We start from the raw sequence: 14,312 nt of genomic DNA, 5'->3' as shown, positions 1-14,312 counted from the left end.
GGCATATCATATCAGAGGAAGGTGTGACAGTGGACCCCTTCAAAATTGAAGCAATACAAAACTGGCCTACCCCGAGGAACGTTAAATTGCTACATGGCTTTCTGAGTTTAACAGGCTACTACTGCAAGTTCGTGAAAATCTATGGCGAGATCAATGCACCACTTACTTCCTTACTGAAAAAAGATGTCTTCCAATGGTCGGACAGAGCCTCCGCTGCCTTCGACAAACTTAAGGCAGCCATGACGACGACGCCGGTGCTAACACTACCAGATTTTAACCGACCCTTCATTATTGAGGCCGACGCATCTAGAGTCAGAATTAGAGTCATTCTCATGCAAGATGGTCGACCACTCGCATACACTAGCAAGGCATTATCTCCCTCAAATCAAAATAAGTCAACATATGATAAGGAGATGCTCGCCATTATGCGCGCAGCAACGAGGTGGAGACCCTACTTGATTGGTCGACGATTTCAAAATAAAACCGACCATAAAAGCCTCAAGTACTTTTTGGAGCGAAAGATGGGTAACAAAACTTCTTGGATTTGATTTTGAAATAACTTACAAAAAGGGGAAAGAGAATGTTCTTGCAGATGCGCTTTCGCAGCTACCCGAGCAAGTTGAAGTTTCGGCCGTTTCACTTCCGACCAACGACTTTCTTAAGGATATTAAGATAGAATGGCAGGAAGATTCAGAGACTAGTAAGATTATAAAAAAATTGGAGGAAGCACCAAGCCCCATGGCTCATTACAATTGGGACTCAAAAGAATTACACTATAAGGGACGCATTGTGCTTGTGACAAATTCTACTTGCATCTTCAAGAGCAGATTTTAGACAAAGTTATTCCATATACAGGGTACTAAATTGAAAAGGAGTACGATATATCACCCACAAACTAACAGCTAGCCGGAAGTTTTAAACAGGTGCTTGGAGACAGCCCAAAGCCACCCACCAAATATGACTACCCAAAGAGAACTCCAGACCCAGCCAAGTGCCATTATTGATCGACGGATCGTGACTCGACGACGATGACCCACTAATGAAGTGCTAATGCAGTGGGCGAACCTACCAATAGAAGATGTCACTTGGGAGAACTATGACGACTTGAAGATCAAATTCCCAGAATTCATGAATCATCAGCCTCGAGGACAAGGCTGATTTGAAGAGGGCGGGTCTGTTAGGACTCTAGCTTGGAGAGTCCTAATTGATAGGGACATTCATGTAAAAATGTTAGGACTCTAGCTAGGAGAGTCCTAATTGAGAGGGACATTCTGTTAGGACTCTAGCTAGGAGAGTCCTAATTGAGAGGGGCATTCATGTAGGAGGTTTTTTTTCTTAGAGAAGAATTAGGAGTTGTAAGGGAATAGGACTCTTGAGTAGGAGTCTTATTAGGAGTTGGTTAGAAGTAAGAGTCTTAAGTAGGAGTCCTATTAGGAGTTAGGGTTTAGAAGCCCTATAAATAGCCATGTATTCCTTCTCTTTTCATAAGTAATATATGAATCTTTTCTACAGCCTTTGAGCAGCAACTTGGAGGGAGGAACCCCTATAGAGTTCCAAGGAGGCCGATCCCCTAAAGAGATCAACCCCAAGTTTAGAATCTGCAAGGATTCTAACAGATATCAATTGTAAAATAGTGAGTTAAGCTCTAGATATCTTATCATAATGAAAAAAATTTATCAAGCAAACATTTCAAGTATATATGATGAAATACATTGCATACATTTGTCATCAATTTATCACATTTTGGTGTTATTTTTCCCCCTTTGTCATCAACAAAAAGGAGAACAATTCAATAATGCAAGTGTGGTAAAAAAAATTCAAGCAAGTTTCACACTCAAAAGTTCTCATCATTTAATGTTATCAACATTAAAGTGATAGATTCCATCAACTTCTCCCCCTTTGTCATCATAATTTTACATGAAGAAGAGGAAAGAAGGTAAGGAGGGAATCCATTAAAAACTAAATTTGTGAAATGATTTGAATGAAGTCAAAAACGATAAATAAGTTTTCGTTAAAACATGCTTTCATTTTGACAAAGAGAAGGGATTCATGAAAAGGATCGAAATATCCATATGAAATCAAATCCTCAATCTTGCAAATAATTATCACACACAAAAAATTATCTTTTAAGGATTAAGATATCCAATCTTTCAAGGATTAAGATATCCATTGGAATTCCTTCATTTTTCATGAGAAGAATAAGGAAGAATTCATAGGAGAGGAGTATCACATAAAGGAGAAATTCACGAATAAAACTTCATAGTAAGAAGAGCATTACATCAAATCTATTTCTCATTAAAAATTCATAAGAGTAAAATCCGTGAGAGATGGATTTGTCAATGATTTCCATGTATCAAACATCAAGATATTTAAATGCACAATCACTTTATGCACGATAAAATGTTTCGGCATAGCCTTTCATCACTCTTTGCATGACATATCATTATTATTGTATTGTGGTATTCAAAAGTTCACAATATTAAGAATCCGATAATGCATCATTTGTATGATATAGAGATCACAGCATCATAAAATTTTCAACACAGAGTTTTGACATCAAAGTAAGAGTTATAACATCTAAGTAAGCATCTTATTTACATCATTATATAAAATTCGCATCATAAGAGGAGAAGATTCGTACTCAAAGATCATATAAAACTCGTATGGAAAAATGCATATGGCTCAGTATAGTACTGGAGCACTATAGCGGTATGCCCTGGTGTAACGAATAATTTTTTATTTTTTACTTTTCATACTGTAGCAGTGCTACAGTATAGTGCTGTAGCACTATAGCGGTACTGGGCGGTCCGCGTACTAATAACCTGTCGGACCGGTACGTACAGCCCGGTAATGGCGGTACGCTTCGGTACGGCAGACATTGGCGCATACTATAAGATCATGATTTAAGTGAGTGATCCATGGAATTAAGAAAGTCCGAAAACAAAATTTAACAAATTCATGCATTCGAACAAATTAACATTCCTAATTCTTTTCTAATAAAATCAAATTGTTCTTCACTTGAAGGCTTTGTAAAAATATCCGCTAATTGATGTTTCGTATCAAGAAACTCTAAGATTACATCATGATTATTAACATGATCTCGTATAAAGTGATGCCTAATATCAATATGTTTAGTTCTAGAGTGTTGAATACGATTTTTTGTTAAACATATTACACTTATGTTATTACATTTTATAGGAATGTTTTTAAGATGAATCTTATAATCCTCTAAAGTGTTTTTCATATACACAACTTGTGCACAACATGCACTAGCTGTAATGTACTCAGCTTCGGTTGTAGATAGTGTAACCAAGTTTTGTTTCTTGGAAGACCAAAAAACAAGTGAGTGTCCTAAAAATTGACATATTCTGGATGTGTTTTTTCTATCTAATCTACATCTGGTAAAATCCGCATCAGCATAAGCAATTAGTTCAAAGTTCTCGGATTTTGGATACCATAATCCTAGATTAGTGGTATCTTTAAGATATCTAAGAATTTTATTAACTGCTTTAAGATGAGATATCTTAGGATTATATTGAAACCTAGCACAAAGTCCTACACTAAACATGATATCCGGTTTAGTTGCGGTGAGTTATAGTAAACTTCCTATCATACCCCTATAAGCTTTTTGATCAAAGCTTTCTACACTTTCATCATTGTCTAACTTAGTGGAGGTACTCATAGGAGTATTGATAGCCTTTGAGCTATCCATATTAAACCTTTTTAGTAAATCTAAAGCATATTTTGTTTGACTAAAAAAATGACATTACTTAGTTGTTTGATTTGTAAGCCTAAAAAGAAAGTTAATTACCCCTTCAAACTCATTTCAAATTTAAGATTTATAATTTGAGTAAATGATTCACATAGAGATTTATTCGTGGAACTGAAAATAGTATCATCAACATAAATTTGAACAATAAGAAACTTATTTTTAAAGTTTTTGATAAACAATGTAGTATCGACCTTGCCTTTAGAGAAATTATTTTGGATAAGAAATGAGCTAAATCTTTCATACCGGGCTTGTTTCAATCCATAGAGAGCTTTAGTCAATTTAAACACATGATTAGGGAGATTATCATTTTTAAATCCAGGAGGTTGTTCAACATAAACTTTTTCGGAAATAAAACCATTAAGAAAAGCACGTTTAATATCCATTTGGAATAACTTAAAATTATTACTACTAGAAGAGGCAAAGAGCATCCTTATGGCTTCTAATCGTGCCACATGAGCGAAGGTTTCTTCATAATCGATACCTTCACTTTGGTTGAAACCCTTGGCCACTAATCTAGCCTTGTTTCGAACTACGATACCAAATTCATCTTGCTTGTTTCTAAAGACCCATTTAGTACCAAAAACTAAATGGTTATTTGGCCTAGGAACAAGCTTACACACTTCATTTCTCTCAAATTGATTCAACTCTTCTTGCATTGCGATAATCCATGAATCATCTTTCAAGGCCTCATCAATGCATTTAGGTTCAATTTGAGAGAGAAAAGCGGCGTTGGTACAAAAATTCTTAAGAGAAGAACAAGTTTGAACCCCTTTTGATGTATCTCCTATGATTAGCTCCTTAGGATGAGCATCTATATTGTGTAGCGAAAAACTTTCGCGATTTCAAAAAATTGTTCGTTTCGTTTAAAACCGATTCCAAGAAAACTGGTTTCGATTCAATCTGTTTCGAAGAGAAGTTGAACTTGAAAGCTTTCGTAAAAGTGCGAGAGAATATTAAGGAGGTTTGCAGTAAAGTAAATTGCACAAATAAAAAGCAAACCGGAATTTAGAGTGGTTCGGTCAAGGTGACCTACATCCACTTTTGGATTCCTCCTCCGACAAGGTCACCGACGTCCACTAAAGGACTTCCTTCAATAAGTGACGACCGAACACCTCTTTATAGCACTTTCTTCTTTTCCCGAGTTTAGGAGACAACCCTTACGAGTCTCACTCCTCTTTCTTGGATGGTTACAAGGCTAAGAGAGGAATGAGGAGAACTCTAACTTTTACAACACTTTTATGACTCAAGAATTCAATATTAAGCCAATACTTTCATGCCCTTTCATGTAAAAAAGGGTGGGGTTTTTTATAGGCCCCAATGGCTTCAAAATTGGAGCCAAAAAGTGTCACATCCCTGGAATCCAGTGTACTGGCGGTACCATCGTCGTTACTGGGCGGTACTACCGTCGTTGATCTGACATTTGGCGGTACCACTGCCGAACAGGGGCGGTACCACCGCTGGCAGCACTACTGCTGGCGGTACCACCGCCCAGAAATCCAGGGGCACTGCCTTCCAAGCGGTGCCACCGCCGGCCAAGTTTTCAGGGGCTGAATTGGGTGCTCAATTCGGCCCTGTTAAGGGCCTAGTTGGCCACTAATTAAGTTAGTGGGATTACCTCCCAGTCCTAACTTAATTTACGCTCTAACTGCGATAATTAAGACATAATTTACAGTGCTTGTTCCGGTGCGTCAACTGCTCTTTCGGCGAGCTTCCGGTATACTTCCGGCGAACATCCGACAAACTCTCGGCAATGTTCCGGTGAACTCTCGGCAAGCTCCTGGACTTTATGACGATCTTCTTGGCGAGTTTTGACGAGCTTCTTTGGCAAGCTCCTGGACTTCTCGGTTGGTTCCGGCAGAACTTTTGACGAACGTCCGGACTTCCGTCGAACTCTCGAACTCTCAATGAGATCTCGATCTTGACTCCGGCACAACACCTGCTTTATGTCTTACTGCCATCGTAGTTAATCCTGCATATTTTTCTCAACATATAGATTAGATTAAACAATTTACAATTGACTTCATCATCAAAATCCGAGGTTCAACATTATCAGTTTGGACCAAAAAACCAATTTACTTAAAATGTAAATTCCATTATGAAACTCTCTCTTTAAAGCTTTCAAGCTTTACTTTGAAATTCTCTAAAATGTTTCGAGTAACGACAATGTTTCTCCAACATTATCTTATCTTTTTAAGGTAGTTTGCTGTCTTATAACATTATTTAAGTTTGTAAAAATCTAATGTCTTTGTTTTTGTCTCGTCAACTTTTTAATTTACTTGGCTTCCATGCTGTAGTATGTTTAGATGCTAGCCTGTCCTTGGCTGCATAATAGAGTTTGGCAAACGTGGTTTCACCAATGCGGAAATTGTACTTGTTAAATATGATCTAGTACTCACATGACATAATTGTCTAAAGTCTCTTGTTTCCAACCAACAAGGTCTCTTGGGACCACTAGGAAACATTGTATTTCATCTCGTGTTCATGTAAAAATGAAAATTTTGACTAATTAGGAGAAGTGTTATGGTTGATATGGGTTTAATATTCTTATTGTAGTAGATTTAATTAATTATTTAACCTTCTCTTACATCTTAAAGTCTATATTTATTTAATTTGGCCAATAAGATCGGAGTATTGAGTAGTTAAGAAACAACAAATATAAAAAGTTTATGTTGTCGAGATGAGAATGTTGAGATAGATGTGTGGAGTTACTAGGAAAGTTAGGAAAATAAATACTCCTATTCGTAAACAACTAAGTATTACCTTGATACAGGATAAGATGAGAGAAAATCGTTTAAGATAGTATAGACATGTGCTTAGGAGACCTTTGGATACTATAGCCAGAAGAGGTGAAATGATTAACATTAGTGGTATGAGGAGAGATAGAGGAAGACCTAAACAAACTTTAATAAAAACTATAAATAAAGATTGAAGTACTCTAAACTTAACTAAACATATGGGCTTTTACAGATCTCAATGGTGGCAAAAGATCTATGTAGTCGACCCTAAATAGTTTGGACTTTCAGTTTTGTTGTTGTTGTAATTTGGTTTATAGGAATCTCCTATTTCAACATATTTTGTAACACACTCTTTGATATGTCTTCGGGAATGCATTTCTTTGATATTGTTGGGACTTTCATCTTCATTGTTATTGCTTGTTATATATTCGAGAATGCATTTCTTTGATATTTGAGCCTGTTGGTCTTAGCTAGGTAGACTTCCATAAGTCAAAAAATAGGGTTCGTCGTACCGAGCTATATTCTAGCTAGACTTCCATAGGATCGAGGATCTCGATCCATCACCCGTGGAGTCCGGTCGTTCTTTTTGGTAGTAGAATTAGGTATATCTATCGATTGATTACATGATTCATTTGAATTTTAAAGTGTAAATTATTTAAAAAATATTTTAGCAATTCAAATAATTTTTTGAAGATAATTCAATATTAACGGAAGGAAGGTCTAGAACGTACCATAAAGTTACTTCGTAAAGCCCGAAAAAGATGTGTCACTATTCTTTCCTAATTTAGATTATTTTTGCTAAAATTATACTAAGTTTATATTTATTTCCAACTTAAAAATTGTAATACAATCTTTTTTTATTTTAAAAAAAATTTGGAGCTATTTTTGGTATTTTACCATACCGTCAGTATGCCTAGGCATACCAACATATGGTACATCGGTACACCTCGATACGTATTGTATCGATGGTTGGTTGGTACATCGGTACAGAATGGTAAGGCATAGAGGTCATTAGTTTTGTTAAGGATCGTCAATATTGTAAGATTTGATACGATTTTGTTAGATATTTATATTGTGTGTGTGTGTGTGTGATCTTATTGATTAATAAGATAAACCATGAGTGTTTTAGAATGAAACAAATAATAATGTTTTGATTGTCCTTAAGATTTTTTGTTTTAATTGTCCTTTTCTATTTTTTGTGTATCATCCTATGCCTCTTGCCTACCATGAGTGTTTTAGAATGAAACAAATAATAATGTTTTGATTGCGGAGGACTTTCAACTTTCCTTAAGATTTTTTTGTTTTAATTGTCCTTTTCTATTTTTTGTGTATCATCCTATGCCTCTTGCCTACCATTATTGCTATCTCCCTCATCCTTCACTCCCTTTATGATATCTATTTGTTAGGCAGTTGCTTCACAAGTCCAACTACATTCCTTTTTTTTTTTTTTTGGAGAACTTTAGGCTTTATGCAATTTAGTGTCGAAATTAGTCTTTGACTTATGTCACGGAGCCAAATCAACCTAACTCACTTTGTAAAGGTCATTATGTCTTGAGAACTAGATCTTTGTGGAGATGGATGCTCCTCTAGAATGACTTTGTTAAGTCGAGTACCTCTAGTAGAATGACTTTGTTGAGTCCCTCATATCTGAAAACAAAGTTTCAGATACCAATCCATATTTGAGAGGCTCCTATTTATAGAGTAGGGGAACTTTTTTCTTTGCAACATAGCTGACATGGCAGGGTTGGTTGATTGGACTACACAAGTTGATCCTATTTATAGAGTAGGGAAATTTTCTCCTTTGTAACATAGCCGACGTGGCAGGGTTGGTTGATTGGACTGCATATGTTGATTTTTGATTGGCCTGGAACATTAGTCATATTACTTACCCACCTATTGTTACTATAGAATGCACTAAATCTTGGTTAAGGATTGCTTGAAAAGTTGTTGCCTAAGGTGAATATGTTGGATGATGGAGATGACTTGGTTGTTTGGGCCATGTTGGGCGCTTTGAATACAAGGAGATGCTATGGTTGCGAATGTTGTGTCAAACGCATCTTACGTTTTGTTTGGTTAGAGTTCATTAAGGGTGGGGAGATGTGTTGGTCGTGAAGGTTGTGTTGCATGTTTTGCCTAGCTAGGTGCGTTGGGTGTGGGGAGACACATTGGTCGTAAAGGCCATGTCGAGCATGTCGTAGGATGTGTCGGCTCGGGTGCATCTAGCGTAGGAAGGCGTATTGGCCATGAAGGCCACATTCTAGTGTGAAGGCCACTTTTGGGTATATCATATGTTTTGCTCAGTTGGGATGCTTCTAGCATAGGGAGACATGTTCATTCCAAAGGTTCCTTTGGACATGATAGACGCTTTTCTCGGCTAGGGATCGTTAAACTTTTCTCAGGTAGGATCATTAACCGCAAGGAGATGTGTTGGTTGTGAAGTCTATGTTGCCCATCCCACACTTTGTCTGGTAAAGTCTGGGGAGACATGTTGGTCACGAAGGCCGTATAGGGACTGGTATGAAGACGCGACGTATACAAACATTGCTTCAGTGATGCAAACTTGGACTATCATGGTCATCTTAGTGATGCAGTGGACTTGAGATATCATAAATTATGAACTATTGGATGAAATTCTAGATGAGATGTCAAGTGAAGCTATGGGCATAATATTAGATGAAGTTGCAACCATGAGTTACAAGGGCCGCATAATGCGGGTAGTGATAGCTATAATGTGAGGAAGTAGGTTGTGGTGAGCAAGGTCCACCATACCGTACCGTACCGGAATTTCGACCCGGGCTCGGTACGGTACAGTACCGGTGTACCGAGCGGTACATCAGGGCGTACCGAGCGGTACACCCTGGTGTACCGATAATTTTATATTATTTTTATACTGTAGCAGTGCTACAGTATAGTACTGTAGCACTGTAGCGGTATCGGGCGGTCCGCGTACCGAGAACCTGTCGGACCGGTACGTACCGCCCGGTATGGGCGGTACGCTTCGGTACGGCAGACCATGGTGGTGAGTATATTGGTGGCGTCTAATTTGGGTCGTATTACTGAGAGGAAGGTCGCCACACGAGTGCAACGTTGCCATGTGCTATGGAGGGCCATCGTGGCCATAATAGGATAGGAAGAAAGTTCACTATTACAACCACCATGCGATAGGGAAAGGTGTCGCCTCGTGGCATGGAGGAAAGAAGGTGGCGCCAACTTGGTTAAGTTGGGCGACTCCTTAGTTGGTGTGTCTGTTGGGCTTGATACAGACTTGGTCAAGAAAGAAGGCCACTATTGTTGCTATGCAATATAGCCATAAGTCTTCGCTGGTCAGGTAGCCATTGTCTTTGCTTATTGGAGGAAAGAGGGTTGTTACCACTACAATGGAAGCTAACCATTGATCTACCCCGATCAGGCAACCCTTGGTGCTTGCCATGGGGCATCACCTTTGTTACTTCCTAGAAGAAAGAGGGCAATTCCTCCTGCTACTTGGAGGAAAGAAGGTGCATCACTAATTTGGTAGGAAGAAGAGAGATGTGGCTTCAGTGGAGGTCCTCGTTAGCTACCATAGAGTGCCATATTATGGGGAAGAATCAATTCTGCTTGGATGAAGTAAGGCATGGCAATGCTGACTTGGTCAAGTGGTCCTACTTGTCCTAGTTGGATGTGATTGACTCGAGGTTGCAAATACCTTGATGCTGAGATTGACTAAAGATTGGTTGACTTGGACACGTCGGGAGCTCCTGATACCAGGGGTGATGTAGAATGGGGGGGTAAAGTATAATAGATTTTGACAGAAAAACGATAGTAGAGCTGTATTTGCTGGAATGAGTATTTCAGATAGAAAAGTCCTAGTAGACAAGGACGAACTCTTGAAGAAAAGTTGCAATACAGTTGTATTTGTTGGAATGAGTGTTTCGAATAGAAAAGGCACGAACTCACGATAAAACTTAAATAAGATTGAAAAATAGCTCACCACCAAGTTAAAATCACAAAGTGATACAGAAAGTTCACCACCCTAAGGATTATAAACGAGGATATAGAACTAAAAACAAAAGACTTACCACTCAAGGATGTATCCAAGAGATACAGAGTTTAAGGGAGTACTCCAAGAGAGCTTCTGCCAAAATATCATCAGTTTTTAAAGTCCTTTCTAAGCCCTAAACACCAAAATAAGTACTAATACATGAAACAACCCTTCATGCATAGAGAATTTCGAAATTAAGTGTTTTATAGCTGTTTACCAATTCCTTTAATGCATTCCTTGGTCATGAAGAAAAACACATTGAAACAGTTTTAACTTTGTGCAAGGAATATGCTGATGAGCTATCATATTTGAGTGGGCTGAGTTGAAGATTATGTGTTTGCCGAAAAAAATATCATATCATCAGCAAGGTCCATATGAGTAGATTGTAGCAAATTAGACACTCTCGTATCAGCTCCTTGTTTGGGCAAGTCGGGAGTAGGACAGTTTCTCCTTGCTTGGGCAAAAGTCAAGAGTAGATCGAGAGCTCTTGGACTTGGTTGCTGCTTTGCCTTCTTCGTCATGCAACCAAACTTGGATGGTTGAACAACCAAACTAATATGGATCAAGAGATGGTCGACCTGACACTATGATGAACTTTATGGTGGTTGTCTTGACAATGGTTGTTTTGTGGTCATTGTTAACTAGTGGAAGAGGCCAACTTGAAGGGGTGGCTATCTTGATGTCATGGTGTTTGAGTTGAGGATACAATCGACTTGATGACGACTGGCTTGGTAGCGTTTGCCTTGAGGATCCAATCAACTTAACGATAACCATCTTGACGACATGCACATTGTCAACTCGGGAAAATGGGAATGTGAGCATCTTTTGACTTTGGAATGAGATTTAACCATGGGCACACATTGCCCTTGGAGAGGACTTGACTTCTCGAATTAGTGGAGGATAAGATCAAGTAGGCTATTCGTCTCTACGTTGCTTCTTGGAGTCATCTTTTTTTCGTGTCAGTAAAGCTAGTTACGTGTTGATTTGTGTCTAAAGTAGTTATGGAAGGTTTTTGGAGGCTTTTTGGTCATTGACTGAAGGAATCAAGACAATTTTAGACCATTTATGAAGATGTGGATGAGCACTGTTAAATGGGGATTAGAGTTTTCATGGTCCTTTCAAGGTGACAACCATCGATAAAATGAAGTTCAAATTCCTTGTTATGGTTGACTGGAGCCACCTCCTCACTATGCCAAAACTCACCATTTGATGGGCATGAGAACCCTTGGCTAAGTGATTGACTTCTTTGGTTGGTGATTGTGGAGTAGAGAGATGGATCATCACCACAGTGGACTTTGAATTCCTTGCACCACTTGGCATTAGTTTAGGTTTGGGCTCTACCATGGCATGGAGCCCACAAGTTGTGGTTGATGAGTTCTAGGGTTTTGGTTTAGTGACTAATTGCACTAGTTATGGAAGGAATGGAATGACCTTTTGCATCATTGTATAAGATAAGAGATATGTGTTGGTGAGGTGGGGCTAAGGCTAGGCCTAACTCGAGGGAATGACCTCTTTTTCTTGACCCGAGTTTAGTCACCATCTTGAGGATCGGATAAGGGGTTTTCTTGTTGACGTGTTCTCAAGGTTTTTCTTGATATTGATTTTTGTTCGATAGTATCTATAATTGGTCCTTTTTAGAGTGCCAAATTTTTAGTGTTGAAATTGGACATTGACAAGTTTCACGACGTCAAACCGACCTAGCTCACTTCTTGAAGGTGGTCAAGTTTTGAGAACCGAATCTTCGAGGGGTGGATCCTCCTTCAGGATGATTGCTTTTAGGAGAGTTCCTCATGTCATGAGAGTAACATACATAACTAGTACCAGGGTGTGCCTAGCATGGTGACTCGAGTTAGTTCAAGGTCCTACATGAGTGTCGAAAATAAAGTTCTAGATCTTGTTCAATATGTGAGAGGCTCTATATTGAGGGAATATTCTTGGAATAAGAAATATTCTAAAGAATACTCTCCCCTCAAATTTATGATGACATGACATGTTTGGCTCACTGGCTCCACGTGTCGAGTTTTGATCGGTCCAAATATTAGCCATATCATAGACACAATTTTAGGTGATCATCAATCTGCAAGACAACGTAGTGCACTTGGTTTATTTGAAAGTACCATAGATATTCAAATCACATGAGATATGACTAGTACTCAGATTATATTATACAAAAAACAACCTTAATGTTAGTGATATTAAACTCTTGTTTTTTTTCCGAACCACTTGATATAGTGCAAGGTTTTTAGGGTGGGATTGTAATGTTTTTGAGATTTGATGTTTTGTGTTTCTTGAGAGATTAGGTTATTGTGTATTATTTTCTACTCATGTTGTAATGTATAATGGTGATCTGTTTTTCACTTATTATGTTGGTATGTTAATTTTTCTAAAGTATTAAGCCTCACATACATTATTATGATCCTAAATGATAAATACTGTCATGACATGTATCATAGATGATATTATTCATTCTATACAATAAAAAACCGAAAATTGAAAAGAAGCATGTCGTTTGATTTCAACATTTGGTATCATGTACCAGTATCAAATTAGTCTGAGAGTGACTAATGCATGTCTTTTATGTGATTTAGCATTCCTTAGTTTGCACATGCATGGTCTTGGAAGTACATTAATAACTGTTGAAGGTGAACCAAACTGTTCTGCGTTGTAAATTGTTGTAGATTGATGTTATGCGTTTTAGCTGTTAATGATAATGCTGCACCAATTATTTATAGCTCAGATTTACCATCTTTCTTGTGGTAACTCTTTCTGTTCTAGGTTCCAGAATCAAGTGAAGAGAGCCTTGCAGCTGTTGCAGGAATGTTTAACAGTAAAGCTAAAGGTGAGGTTGACAACAATCTATTGTTTTCGTATCCTCAATGGGTCCCATCATTATACCAATCACATTCTGTTGAATAGCTTTATAAAACTTTAATAGTTCATCCTTTGAACTCAAATTTTATGGTTTAATCAAAACCTTGTGTATAAATAGGTTAATTTATCCTTCTATTTATTATTGGCTCTTTGATATATCTGAGATTATTATCTACAATTAGTTAAACTATAGAGGATACAATGACATAGAAGCAAGGTTTAAACTTTAAACTATTGTCTATGTTGGTCGATACTAGATGGTATTTACTGGTCGACAACCAACTGGGATGCAGATTGGTCAATTACACCCCATTGACTACAGGATAATTTGTACTGGATGATAAGTTCACCGTACCAAGTTTCCCAGGTAGTAAAGACTAAAGAGTGCTTGCCTTCTTTTTTTTTTTCAATTCCTTATTTTCTACTCTCTCTCCTTCCTACTCTTTGTCTCTCTATCTCTTTGACTGTATATCCCTTTCTATTTCTCTATCCTTCATTTGCCTCCTCCCTGCCATCATGTTCACTGCCTCACCACCTACACATTGCTACAATTGCCTCCTCTCCATCGCATCGTTTTTGCCTCCTCGTAAATGTCACCATCTCTTCCTCCTGCTGTCTCCTTCACCTCTTGTTCCTCTTCTCTTGGCTGGATATATATCATTAAGTATTGCTGAAGTACTAATATGGGTTTTAAACTTCAAAATCATGCTTGGGAGCATTCACAATGTTCATGATTTAACTCTTTGGACAAGTTACATAAAAGGATTTAAATCAAGGTTCGTCATACTATAGCATACCATTTGGTATGGACGGTATGTACTGGTTCAACAAGGGACTGGTATGGGTGGTATGGTAGTATACCCCATGTACCATGTGTCGGTTTGCTCGGTACGACTCAGTACAGTTCGATATG

The 14,312-nt window shown here is 38.0% G+C and overlaps 1 protein-coding gene across 5 annotated transcripts in view; it reads left to right on the top strand.

The window, feature by feature from the left end:
• LOC103988821 (uncharacterized) overlaps positions 1–14,312 on the top strand; it is a 79,796-nt gene that overhangs the window by 30,676 nt on the left and 34,808 nt on the right. For all 5 annotated transcript variants that reach the window (XR_010497272.1, XM_009407467.3, XM_009407466.3 and 2 more), the window contains one exon: positions 13,304–13,367. Coding sequence is in view for 4 of the 5 variants with exons in the window: in XM_009407467.3 (XP_009405742.1) it covers positions 13,304–13,367 (64 nt within the window). In the remaining variant the exon portion in view is untranslated. The remainder of the gene's footprint in view (positions 1–13,303; positions 13,368–14,312) is intronic.

The sequence above is a fragment of the Musa acuminata genome, chromosome BXJ3-6, assembly GCF_036884655.1.
Source record: "Musa acuminata AAA Group cultivar baxijiao chromosome BXJ3-6, Cavendish_Baxijiao_AAA, whole genome shotgun sequence".
Classification (NCBI taxonomy): Eukaryota; Viridiplantae; Streptophyta; class Magnoliopsida; order Zingiberales; family Musaceae; genus Musa; species Musa acuminata.
Note: the sequence above shows the minus strand (reverse complement) of the source record. Positions and strands in the feature narration are given on the sequence as shown.